The sequence below is a fragment of the Muntiacus reevesi genome, chromosome 5 (genome assembly GCF_963930625.1).
Source record: "Muntiacus reevesi chromosome 5, mMunRee1.1, whole genome shotgun sequence".
NCBI classification, from domain to species: Eukaryota; Metazoa; Chordata; class Mammalia; order Artiodactyla; family Cervidae; genus Muntiacus; species Muntiacus reevesi.
This window is the reverse complement of record NC_089253.1, coordinates 53,748,492-53,761,627: the sequence shown is the minus strand read 5'-3', so window position 1 is coordinate 53,761,627 and position 13,136 is coordinate 53,748,492. Positions and strand designations below refer to the sequence as shown.

Below are 13,136 nucleotides of genomic sequence, written 5' to 3'. Positions count from 1 at the left end.
CAGCTGAAATTTCAGTAATGCTCTTTTGGAGGCTTTGGCTCTCTAAGGACATTCTACAGCCCTCCAGTTCAGGCACTTCCCAGAGTCGAAGTCAGCCAACAAACAGGTGTAATTAGCAGTAACGGGATAATGTACGAGCTATTAATAAAGCAACTCCTGTGTATGAACACTCAGCAGCCTGGGAAGCCTGCTGCAAGATACAGGCAAGTAACCGAGAAAAGGGAAATAAACACATACTCTCACAACTGTATTTCTCCTTGGACTGTGGCTTTCAAAATCTCAGAGTCCAAACACAAAAGGAGAACAAAGTGGGGTAAATGAATGGCAGCAGCTTCAGGAGAACCCAGATGCCTCTGCCGAGGAAGACAGGGGTAGAATTTGGAAAGGAGAGATCAAGAACTAGAGTCTAGAGGATGGAAAGATACCTGGGATTATTGTTTCCTTGACTAATCAAAAGACCTCAAGGCAAAAAAACTGCAAAAAAGTGAGGAAGGCAGGTAGGAGAGTCCTTTGGAGAAAAGGCAGAGCTAGAAGGGCTGGCGCTGGGCACTGGGCAGGGCCCGTGACCCCCAGTTATCAACTCCCCACCCCCAACCACCACCTGTTCTCCGCTCTTTCTGGACTCAAGTGTCCCAGCAACATGAGGGCACCTCTCTTTAAGATATGCATTCCATACCCCCAAATCTGGGCTACCATATTGTCAAACGAGAGGAGAAAACACTTTTTACTGAAAATATCATTCTTCACAGGGCTCTTTTAAACAGTGAGATTCCAGCACAGCATTTACTGCATAATTCAATCTATATATAATGCTTCAGGAACAGACACAACATGCAAATTGTCACCGGTGAAAAATAACACATTTTAGCCACATGCCTAACATTCTTCTAAGTGCTCTCCTATATATACGCATTCAATTCTCATATCACTCAGAGAGATACTATTAGTATCCCCATTTTATCAAAAAGTAAACTGAGGCATGGGGCAGACAAGCAACTTAGGTAAAAGCACCTAGCTAGGAAGTAGTAGCAAGAAGATTTGGACCCAGGCAGTCTGACTCCAGAGGCTACACCCAAACATCGTGATACAGTAGGTTTCTTCCACAGGGTTCTTGCCCTCGGTACCTGGCTTCCTGCCCTGGCAGAAAAAGAAGACCCTAATCATACAGGTGCACCGACCCCAGGATCACACCCAAACAAGCCGCCTCTGCTGCAGCCAAACCCCAACAAGCCTCATCAGTGATAGGTGAAAAAAGATGATCATCATTAATCATGAGACTGACAAGGGCGTGACATCAAGGTTGAGACTCTGGGGAAAGTTTGGAACATGAGATGATCTCAAGTCTCATGCTGGTTGACTATTTCCACCTGCTGATAAATATAACCACTGAAGTGAGAAGGACTGCCTGGTAGGGTTCCAAGGGAACTTGGAAGCAGGGACAGAGTGAGCTTTCCTTGAGTTTCCCCAAAACATCTGGGGACCAACTGCCCAGGATCTTTTGACCTGGGTGATACAGTCTCGCAGTCTGAAGGATGCTTAGGCATGCAGATCACGGGGACAGGAAACACCACTTCATCTCTCTGCAAACCCACCTGTTGCCTCTGTCTAAAAGATGAGCATGGAAATGCTCCTGTGAAACCCATCCCCAGAGGAAAATAGTTTGCAAAATATAAAGACTAAACTTGTGAGGCAGTAAAGTGTCCCAGACATGGCAAAAAGTGAAATGTCATGGTCAATTTCCCTTAGGCCTGTAGAAATGAGCAGCTGGTTCCTACCTGCAATTTCTGCTGCGAGCAGCACTCTCACAAAACTTAGCCCAAGAGATTAAGGGAAACTCTTAACAGTATCAGCCCCAAGGAATTCCTGCACCCTGCCACTCTGCCTTACTCACTGCGTGTACAATACTTACTCTAACTTTTGGCATCAATTGACTGGGCAAATACTCCCAGGATGGAGGAGATAAAGATTCAGTTAAAGAAAGCAGGAAGAAAATGCTGGGCTACACCAGCAGTCTAGCCAAGGACAGACATTTCACTGAGTCTACTTGTTTCAGAAAAGAAATTTCCCTGCTATACTTTGTTTTAAATTCCCGTGTCAAAGAATTATTTCTCACTCCCACTCAGCAGCAAAGTCTAGAATTACAACAATATTCCCAAAATAAAATCATGGGACAGAGCAGCCCCTCCTCTTTCCCAACACTCACAACATTTCTTCTCTGACATTCGTAGACTTGCTTTGGTTTCATAGCTATTGTTGTTCTGTTCTGAGGAAGAGGCAGGATTTCCAGACATGGCAACTCTTCAGGAGATGTCTGGAAGGGATAAAAGGAATGTAAAGAAGGGAAGGAAGAAAAGAACCCTCAGAACACGCAAAAGAGGACCACTGAGGTACAAGTGAAAGAACCCTGGATCTAGTGTCAAAGCCAGCCCTCCTTCTCCCAGTTAATAGCTACATGCCCTTAGGATAAGTCATGAATATCTCCAGCCCTCTGTTTCCTTATCTATGAACAGTTGCACCAGATCCTTGCATTTATAATGCTGACTTAGGAGTTTACATTCACATAAATTATCTCCTTCAATCCTTCCAATAATCATGTAATAAAACAGATTTTGCTACCATTGCTACTTCTCCCCCATTTTAGACCGAAAAGCTGAGGTTAATCAAATTAAATGGCTTATCCAAGTCCCTTCCTAACCTCAGATTCCAGGTTAAGAATCTGGGGAGAGTAGTGGCATCAGGTGGGAGTGGGGTGGATTGTGAATAGATCAAGTTCATTATCATAAAGCAACTGCAGTCCAATGCTAGGATTCAGTTCTGGGGGGGGCGGGGGGAGGAGAGAATCGGGAACATCTCAAACATGTCCCCTAAAGGAAAAACCGCAGCTGGACCCGGGACAGCCCCCGGACGTCACCACTTTCTCTTATGGTGTTCTTACTCTCAACCCCCGGGTCCGCACCCCCTCCCCATACATCTCCTGGGAGGCAGTCGATGGAAGAATCACCGGGTAACTAGATGTGGTAAATAACTTTCCCAAGGTCACTTGCAGCATAAGAGGTAAGTCCTGACTCTTAACTGGAGTGGGAGAGCCCCGAGTCCACTCCGCAATACCAGACAAGGGATTCGTGAGAAAGACCCCCAATGCTTCAGGGACCCTGCAGTTCTTTCACTGACCACGCACATCCTCTGAACTCACCCACTAGCTGCGGCTCTAGGTCCCTAAACGTACACACTCCAGGTAATGCCTGGGGTGGGGGCGGGGGGAACCCGGATTTGCCCCAAACAGCGAGGCTTCATCTTCCCGCACCTCATCAAGGTCCAGGCAGCCACCCTCCTGTCGCCTGCCAAGTTCCTTCAAGGTGCTGCACAGCCTCCGTCCACCCTAAGACCCCTCCCGCCTGCGGCCCCGGTACCTACCCGTTGAGGCTAACAGGCGTGAGCCGATTCTGGGGCCGGGGTCCGGGGCACCAGCAGCCGGCGGGTCACGTGCCCGGCCAGGCCCCGCCCACCAAGCCTGGTCCCGCCCACCCCGGCTCAGCCCTCACCTGGAGAGGTTCCTCGGCCAATCGAGCGCCCGCGGGCTCCGGGGGGCGGGGCTCGCGATCGCTCGCTGGGTCAGGAGGAGGGACCTGTGAAGGTGAACTAGCGCGAGCTCGCGAGTCTCCCGGCGCCGTGGAGGTTGGCTACACCGTTGCTTGGCAACTAGCACGGCTGGGGGCGGGGTTAATAAAAAGCCGGACTATTTTTCGTACTATCGCGAGAGTGCACTAGTGGACGTCTTGAGGGGGTGTGGCTTTTGCTGACGGGAAAAAAATTGCTGTGAAGATTAACGCTCTTCTTCCTGAATCCCGACGGGATCTCGTTAAATCCAAGCACTGGAGCATACACCTTAGAAAGTGCTTTGCTTCAGGTCACAGAGAGTCGGACTCGACTGAGCGATTAACACGCGCTAAACTACCAAAGGACTTAAGCGGATCCCATTTTAGGATGTTTGCATAGTCCCTTCGGTCAAACACTGTAAACTAAGAAAATCAACTACTCTCCTCGCCGAACCAGGGTCTTCCCTGAACCCGTGCTCGTACTCCAGCGGACTTACCATCTTATTTACTCTTCCGTTTACCACCCACGCTGTACCGGTTGTTAATAATCATCTTGAAGAACCAAAGAGGAAAATTGCTCCAGGAGAAAATTGGGTCCTGAAAGGTTTGAAAAGATGCTTTGTTTCCATATAATTTATTCAGAGGCAGAAACTTTCACAGTGTTAGTGAGTTTGCACATTTCAAGTGCACGGTTGCCCCCAGGGCCCATTCGATGCTTGGCTGTAGTTATAAATCCCCTCTACGCAGTGTAGGCTTTGCCGCTTTGCGTCCAGGACGGGAAAAGAACAATGCGTACGTATTTCTTGGAAGAGAGGTGAATTCAGAGATGTTTTTATTCCTCTTTCACCTGGGGATTAAATCCATCCTTCAAAACAGCTCAAATAGTATCTCCTCTGAAACTTTTTACAACTCCCAGCTGCCCCTTCTGTGCCTATACAGCTCCCTTTCATCCATTCAGCAAGTATTTACTGAGCTTATGGTATTTGCGAGGCACCGTCCTTTGTTCTCGGGATATAGGTTTGGAAAAGGTCACATAATCTAGCATTATCACGTTGCTATGAAATTCCGTGGTTATGTGTCCTTTACACCCCACCCTCTCTCCTGATTACGTGAGTACTTTACTATTTTGAAGGCAGGAATGGAGTCCTTTTGGTATGTGTGTGTCTAGGGCCTGAACTGGAATCTGAATGACACACGTTGGTCTTCATTCCTCCTCCTTATACCGCCACCACCTCCTGAAGGTACCAATTGCCCTCTGCCCAGATGCTGACCTCATACTGCGCTTTCTGATGTGGCCAATGGACGTTTTCAAGTTACAGTCTCTTGGAGGTGGAAAGGCCCCTTAACCTCAATGAGTCAATGTTTGCTGCAGCCGAGTCTATAGTCACGAGTACTTATTTGTCTTTAACTGGTTATTTGACTCACAGGCCATTCTTGGCATTCGTCTGCATTCCGAACTATGATTCTTGTTTCTCCCGGCATAGTTTGGAAGCCCCAATTTAATAATTTCCGAACTAAGTGCAAGGTTACATTCCAATGGCTTCGATCAGAAACTCCTTCCCCCGCCCTCTTCCCTTGAGCATATATGCTTCCGACGCGGAGGGTACCTCACTAGCCCTACAGGTGGCAAGACCAGTCGTACTTTGGGAATACGGATAAACCTTCATCCTCTGCCTCCTGACGAGGAAGTAGCAGGAGTTAGTTGTCTCTTTAAGAGCGTGCTAGAACAGAAGCCTAAGAGTATCGCGAGAACCGTACAACCAGCGACTTCTCGCGATGTTTAGACCGGCAAAGGGTGGCCATTTTGGAGTCCACCCGGCGCCTGGTTGCCCCGGCGGCGTCTGCCAGCCTGCTGCCGGGACCAAAGCTGGCCCCACCGGTGTCTGCCCTGTGGGCGGCCGCACCAACGCGATGTGGCGGCTCCGCTGCAAGGCCAAGGAGGGCACCCATGTTTTGCAGGGGTTGTCCAGCCGGACTCGGGTGCGGGAACTCCAGGGCCAGATTGCCGCCATCACCGGGATCTCGCCCGGCTGTCAGCGAATCCTCGTTGGATACCCGCCCGAGTGCCTGGATCTCAGCAACGGGGATACCATACTGGCGGATTTGCCCATCCAGTCAGGTACGGGAATCGAGGCTGGGCCAGGCAAGGTCCTGGGAGGACCTAGAGGGGCAGAAAGAACGGACGCTGTCAGGGCCAGGTCCCTAGGTGTCGGCTTGGGGCATGAGAATAGGAGAAATTAAAGAACCGAGAATTCTGACGGAGGCTAGGACTAGTGTCCAGCAACTCCCTGACTTCACATATAGTTTGAAAGAGACAGGGAGGGCCTGATCTCTATGAGAAGCTCAAAAACCGTGGAGTCCTCTTTCCTGGCTGCTTTCTGGTCTGCCTTGAAAACATCTCATTCATTTTGTTTTCGTCTGCGTCCACAGAAGTATTTTTAAAACGATGTTTTCTCTGTCCTGATTGTTCTTTTTCCCTGTATCAGTGAAAGAAGACAGTATGTCTGAAGAATGTAAGATACTTTTTTTTGCTTTCCTGGTTCATTTTTACAGTCACCTTCATTGGTACTTTCTCTGACCGTTGTACTCATTTTAGAGTTTGCTTTGACACATCCACTGAAGGCGCTTTCAAGTTGTAGACGAAAGCAGTTATTTCTGTCCAATATTAAAACTTGAACAGCAATATTGGTATTTAAAAACTTTCCTCTGTAGCCTCAAGGATCCTGTAAACACTTGAACAGGGTAGATATGATATTTCAGATCGAGAGCACCCCCTAGTGGCCGAGTCCTTCGTAAACACCTTTTGGAAGTGCTTTTAAACTGCAGAGAGCAAAGATAAGAAAATTTTGTTCTTGAAATGTATCTTTTTAGGTAAGTATAAAAGTGTATAACTCAGGCCTCTTTACTAAATGAGATACAGTGTCTTTCTCTTTGTTCCGTTTTCATCTTTATGAGGATTCAGGGAACAAGAACTATTGCTGATCACATGTTTGCAAAGTTGTATTCTCTCTAGTAACCCCAGTTTATACTTTAACTCCCCCTGTTTGTAATTTACAGACTTGGTGTAGTGAACACCCAATTTTCACTTGTATGCATTGGAGAAGGAAATGGCAACCCACTCCAGTGTTCTTGCCTAGAGAATCCCAGGGACCGGGGAGGCTGGTGGGCTGCTGTCTATGGGGTTGCACAGAGTCAGACATGACTGACGCGACTTAGCAGTAGCAGTAGCAATTTCATCTATACTTTCTCTGCAGTTCTAAATTTGCATTGTTTTTGACAGGTGACATGCTGATCGTTGAAGAAGACCAAAGTAGGCCCAAAACGTCGCCTACATTTACAAAATATGGTGCTCCTAGTTACGTCAGGGAAACTTTGCCTGTACTTACCAGGATGGCGGTCCCAGCAGACAACTCTTGTCTCTTTACCAGTGTGTACTATGTTGTTGAAGGAGGAGTCTTGAATCCAGCTTGTGCCCCTGAGATGAGACGCCTCATAGCACAAATTGTAGCAAGTGATCCAGACTTCTATAGTGAGGCAATACTGGGAAAAACAAATGAAGAGTACTGTGACTGGATCAAAAGGGATGATACTTGGGGCGGAGCCATTGAGATATCCATTTTGTCTAAATTTTACCAATGTGAAATATGTGTAGTGGATACACAGACTGTACGAATTGACCGTTTTGGGGAAGATGCAGGATATACCAAAAGGGTCCTTCTCATTTATGATGGCATCCACTATGATCCACTTCAGCGTGTCTTCCCTGACCCAGACACCCCTCCTCTGACTATTTTCTCCTCTTATGATGATATTGTTCTTGTGCAAGCACTGGAATTAGCAGATGAAGCTAGAAAGAAGAGACAGTTTACTGATGTAAACCGCTTCACCCTGAGATGCATGGTATGTCAGAAGGGATTAACTGGACAAGCAGAAGCAAGGGACCATGCTAAGGAGACAGGCCATACCAACTTCGGAGAAGTGTGATCCATGCATGATGAGGATTGAAGCCTACTACCTCACAGATCCAGAAGGCTCTGGGTTTTCCAATAAGCTATTTGTTACCCTTAAGAACAAAAGAACACAATGCTTGAACCATCCTTTTAACCTTAAACCACTAAGACACTGAATTCCTTGTTAAGATTAAAATTAGTGTGCAAGTTTACAGATGTGTGTCTACAGCGGTGATACAGCCCTCCTCCTGCTTGGGTGACAGCATAGGTAGTCCTTGCTCCCTACTGACACTGACCTGAAGATTGAGTTTTAGTATTATAAACTAGCACCCAGCAGCATTAACTTGTAGAAGAAAACAACTTCCTATTTGGGGTAATGCAGAAGGCTTCAGGTGAGGCCACTGGACATAAACCACAGTGTCTCCGGTAATTGGGTCTTTTTAAAAACTCTGAGTGGGTTAATAGTTTCTATGTTATGAATTGATTCCTCAAATGAAGATACTCAGAATTGTTAAAACTGATTTCATATTGCAATTTGGTAGACTTTATAAATGTGTACTTCACCAGTTGTTATAAGTAGATAACATGCAATTTTTACAGAGATGAGTCTACTCCTTGAGAATATTACCTAAAATCAAGAACTTATAGTGCCCAGTTAAGAATTTCTAGTATTTAAAAGAGAATGTACAAGGGAAGAGGTGCCTGAGCAGCTTACCGAAGCTTTAAAAGACCATGGGCCTCATGTTTTAATGCAACTCATTTATTCATCTGTCACGTTGGATAAAACGTTAAAATTAAGCAGGATTTTTTGTTTTAATTGAACTTCCTTGAAACTTGAGTGCTCAATTTTTGCCTTTTTAACTTAAGATTTGTTTGGAGGGATTTAATTTCCTCAGCTTTTTGTTAAGAGCACTTCCTCCAAGTCCTAAAATAACTTTTCATCTAGAATAATAACAGCATGCTTTCATTTGGTTTTTGAGAGATCTTTTGCTTACCTAAACAGTATTTGTTTTCATGCTAGCCATGTCAAACCACTCTTTTAAATGATTTCATGTTTCTGAAATTTGATACTGTTTATCCACCATCTTTTACGTTGACTTTTGCAGAGTTTTAAAGTAACTGGGATAATAACATTGAATGAATTTGTTTCACTTACAAAATATGCCAGTTTTTAAATCTTTGCCTTATTCAACCTTCTCAGAATTCTGCTTCTTACTAGTATTAGATGTGTAGCCATTTGCTTGGTGGGCTAATCCACGAGGCATACCCTCTAAAACTTAGCTTCACTATGAGATCTTCCAGATAAGTGTTCTACCTCTTAATTCTTCTGAAGATCAGGGATGCTAAATTATAACTTGTTATGCATTATCTTACATAATGTAAAGAGGCTTAATGTTGTGAAGTTTTGTTATCTTGGTCTCGTTTTTTATTATCTTACTTAGAAAACCAATGGTATGGAAATTCCCTGCAGTCCAGTGGTAAGAACTCTACCCTTTCATTGCCAAGGTCACAGTTCAGTCCCTTGTTGGGGAACTAAGTCCCACAAGCTTCATGGAGTGACCAAAAAAAAACCCAATGGTATACCTTAAAGCACTTATATCTCTTTTAGCATGTCTTCTTGGCAGATGTTTCAGAATTAAGATTTCCTCTTAAGCGCTTTCACTTGGTAGAAGTGATCGTATAAAATTAAGGAGTATGTAAACAATTTAGGAGAAAAGTATCTTTAAGGAGCAATTCACAAAATATGCTTTAAATCGTTAGATGACATTTCTTGAGTACGTTTTGTGTGAATAGGACTTTTAGGATAATAGCGATAAGTTATTATCGCCAGTTTAACTCAAAAGTGTTTAATTTTCTATTTTACTGAGCCTTAAAATAGCACTTATGAGCTTGTGAAATTCGATGTTTGGCAGTCATAATGTGTACAAATGAATATGATTGAAAATCTCTTTGTACCTGTATGTCACCTGGTCTAAAAGGATTTTGTATCTCTTAATTCCCCCAGACAAATTTAAAGCTGTAAGTTAAGAGTATACCGCTGGGTAACACCAATCCAGTTGAGCTTTATGCATTATTATTCATAAACCTTGCCTTCCTTTCCTAAGTATTTCAAGGGCCAAACTTGATACTTGCTTACTGGAATTTTAGAGAAGTTTATTCATCCAACAAATATTTATTGAGTAATTTATTATATACCAGGCGTATATTGATGTTTGCAAACATAAATTTTGTTGCTTTAAAGTTGAGTATACTTTTATCTACATTTGATTTTAATTTTAACAAGTGGAGAGATATAGAACTGGATATTTTATAAAATTAAGCTTATTTTAAATGTTTTTGTTTGCATATTTAAGCTTATGCTCTTATAACAAGTGTCAACTATTTATTTGGGGGATCTTATTCTATTTTATTATACCTGTTAACTAGTTTGTGCATTCCTCAGTTGGACACTGAAAGGTCACTCTCAGTAACGACTTATTTAATCAGCTGCTGAATTTTAGCAATAGGACTTTTTTAAGTAATGTTCTGATCGTGGGATATTCAAGATGAAGCACTGTTTGCAGACCTTTTTAATTTAATTGTGGAGGATTAAAACCTAAACTTGTACTTACTCAGAATTCAAGCTTGTAAGCCTCACAGAAGCTATAAGATTTTTTAAATTGCACTTATACTCTTGAATGGAGAAGGGAATGGCAACCCATTTCAGTATTCTTGCCTAGAGAATCCCATGGAAAGGGGAGCCTGGCAGGCTCCCATGGGGTCGCAGAGTCGGACATGACTGAGCGCCCAACACTATACACTTGAAGTTAGTTAATGTACGTAAATTCTAGTCTTGAGAAATTTAACACATTGCACCAAGATGAAAAGAAACTTTTTCTTACATTTGCACTTGAGCAGAGTGAAACCTTTCTTCCTATTCATTCAGGTTTTGACTGCCTTGCAAGAATTTTTTTTTATTAAAGTGAGGTTAGTTGATATTAGTAGCAGAATGAACCAAGGTTGTGCTTTCCTGTCCCCTACTCCTCCTTTCCTGACTCTTCTTGCCCTTACTCTTCTTTGGATTTAAAGATTAGATGTAGGGCTATGAATGCACTTCTGAATAGAGTGATTTCAGAAATTAAAATTAATGTCTCCGGAATTTTGTGATGTGATAGCCATGTGAAGATATCAATGTGGTACAGCTACTATTAGTAGTTCATGGTTGCTTTCTTGTTTCTCATGAATCGATCATGGGCACAGTCAAGTGATACCCTTGCAAGTTTGGGGGCTGGTCAGCTTGACCCTGTTGGCAAAAACAAATATTGACATACCACTTGATTATTCCATGAAGTTCAAGTCCCAGTGAAATCTTAATCAGGAATGAATTAATATATTTATACATTCCTGTAAATGCCCGTGCCTAATTTGCATGTTAAGCTTACTCTTTCTATCTTGTATAGGCATTAAAACAGGAAAGTTGTAAGTTCCCCTCTAGCTGGACATACTTTTCTGTCTTTTGTGGAAAAAATTGAATGGGGAATATACAAGATTAGCAGCACAGTGATTTTTTTTTCTTTTATGTGTCAGGTGGCCTTTCATATATTAGGATTTTCATGTTTTTTCATGTATTGAGAACACAAATCTGTTATTATTTGCAGCACTTTAAAAATATGAAATAAAAGTTTACGTGTTAGCCCTCTCTGATGATCTTGTCAGACATTAAAATATAGTTCTTGAGCTGCCAACAATCAGCTCTTCTTAATTAAAAGTTACCATCAGTGAATAGTGTATCCAGTGGTACAACATTCTGGTAATTCTAACAGTAAAACTCCTTTCAGTAACTATTAGGAGCATGCTCTGTGCCCTAGCATTCAAAATGTTACTTATTTCTATAATGTGATTGTTCTTTATTCATTGTACAATGCAGTATTCAAATTTGTCCTTGTAGCTCAAAGATGACTACTGCAACTTTGAAAATGTTAGATTCTTAAAACCCTTCATTTGTTTCTAAGCAGACTTATGATTTTGAGCTGATTTTTGAGTCAGAGGCCTTAAAAGTAATATATAAGCAACATCATTAAGTCTAAAGTGAAACACTTGATTTGAATAAGCTAGTTTATTAACTAAGGATGTTTTCTTACTAGGAGTTATGATATTTAGCATTTAGCACCTTTCACCCAACTTAAAAAGATTATAAAACTTCCCTGATTGTAGAAAAAAGTTTCTTTAATTTTCCATCTCCAAAACTTAGCTTGCGTTTTGTTTACAGTGCTTTGAATATTTGAAAAAATCACATTGATACTGAATTGTGGAGTGCTGGTTTAAGTCTTGGTTGGTAGAATTTAGAGGAGATTAATAACCCTCCCATGCTGCTTTAGAATAAAGGAAGAAAGGGGCAGGAAGATAAAGTGCCACATAAACAGAAGAGCTTCTCAAATGAATGCATTCCTACTCTTGAATTATGCTTTTCAGAAAATGTTTCAGGCAATGCCTTTGTGTCATCTTAACCCGTTCACGTTTCTTGGCATAGACTATAGCAAGGCCATAACAGAAAGAAAGGCTTGTCAGTAAAGCATTGAAACATGACTATAAGCATTTTGCTATGATGTCTTTTTATACTTGTTTTTTAAAATGCACACCTACATCTAAAGAGTTTGGGGATAGTGAAATTATGATTTAGTTACATTGTGGGCAAACAGGTTAACCTAGGAGAGGTTTACAGTTTCCTCTCGGATTCCATGAGCCTGCCTGGAATAGGAGATGTAGTTAGGTGTTGCCCATAAGTTACTTAAAGGGCCAGGGCTCTTGATCTTGTCTGTTTTCCAGTTCACCTCCGTGCCATTTATCACATAAACTGTTTACAGGAAATATAATTTCCTTAGCAAAAAGTAACATTTTTCCTTTAAAAGAGTATTAAGTTTAAAGAATAAATATAATTTGTCAAAAGGAATAGAGAATGGCAGTAATCCTATATTTCCTGTGTTAATGCAACAGGTTGAAATTCCTGAAGCAATGAGGAAACTACAAAACTGTCAAATTTAGAGCTTTAAAATATGACTTGAAAAGTAATAGAGAAGGACAAATAGAACAAAGTTCTGTTTCTCTTGGCATAAAATATTTTTTCTTAATGAAGATGGACAGTGCTTCCTTGGTTTAAAAACATTTTGTCCATTTGCCAGCATTTTTTCAAGTTAATGCACTATTGCTACTACCTGAGAGATGCCTAATTTTGTTTTATGTAACTTATGTGATTTTACCATTGTCATTAAGATGCATTGATTTTATTTGTGAGGTGTATGATTTTAAATACCTAAATGCCGTATGAAATGACTTGTTTTGAAGGAATAAATGAAGTGAAAATATTGTTGTCTGAGCATGTTTGGGGGAGGAAAGAGGGCTAGTGAACAGCTGCTACACTCAAGTTATGTATTTGTCATCACTGCTTTGACTTCCTGTACCAATATCTGCCAAATCTCATTCTGTGGGTGGAGTCTTAATAAATCAGCTCCTCAAAGTTGTAATTTAATGTCTGTTGCTGACAAATTGTCCAAGAGGAAAGGCTGAATGTTCCTTTTCATTTATAATAGACTGAGGTCTCTGTGAACTTAGA

General features: G+C 42.2%; 2 protein-coding genes across 11 annotated transcripts in view; one reads left to right on the top strand and one right to left on the bottom strand.

Annotated features, from left to right (window-relative positions):
• The window catches only part of PFKFB2 (6-phosphofructo-2-kinase/fructose-2,6-biphosphatase 2), a 30,923-nt gene extending 26,701 nt beyond the window's left edge, over nucleotides 1-4,222 (bottom strand). For 8 of the 9 annotated variants that reach the window (XM_065938295.1, XM_065938292.1, XM_065938294.1 and 5 more), the window contains exons 1-2: nucleotides 3,415-3,493; nucleotides 2,204-2,311 (exon numbers count right to left, since the gene is read on the bottom strand). In XM_065938295.1, coding sequence (XP_065794367.1) covers nucleotides 2,204-2,291 — 88 coding nt within the window. In that variant the 5' untranslated portion in view covers nucleotides 2,292-2,311; nucleotides 3,415-3,493. Of the gene's footprint in view, nucleotides 1-2,203; nucleotides 2,312-3,414; nucleotides 3,494-4,093 lie in introns of those variants that run through there. The other variant, XM_065938293.1, reaches the window with a different exon arrangement.
• On the top strand, nucleotides 3,782-12,886 carry YOD1 (YOD1 deubiquitinase). 2 transcript variants are annotated; one of them, XM_065938303.1, is made up of 3 exons: nucleotides 3,782-4,261; nucleotides 5,556-5,715; nucleotides 6,877-12,886. In XM_065938303.1, exons 1-3 carry the CDS (start codon nucleotides 4,211-4,213, stop codon nucleotides 7,578-7,580), a joined length of 915 nt encoding a protein of 304 aa, XP_065794375.1. In that variant the 5' UTR covers nucleotides 3,782-4,210; the 3' UTR covers nucleotides 7,581-12,886. The 2 variants fall into 2 exon arrangements, with proteins under 2 accessions (XP_065794375.1, XP_065794374.1); XM_065938302.1 differs by lacking the exon at nucleotides 3,782-4,261 and having other exon boundaries at nucleotides 4,357-5,715.
• Nucleotides 12,887-13,136: the final 250 nt, after the last annotated feature.

What these genes read in the sequence shown, in the direction of transcription:
- YOD1 (XM_065938302.1), top strand. Translation starts at nt 5,373, where the DNA reads ATGTTTAGACCGGCAAAGGGTGGCCATTTTGGAGTCCACCCGGCGCCT. An exon ending in GGATTTGCCCATCCAGTCAG is followed by an intron (nt 5,716 to 6,876) that starts GTACGGGAATCG and finishes TGTTTTTGACAG; the next exon opens with GTGACATGCTGATCGTTGAA.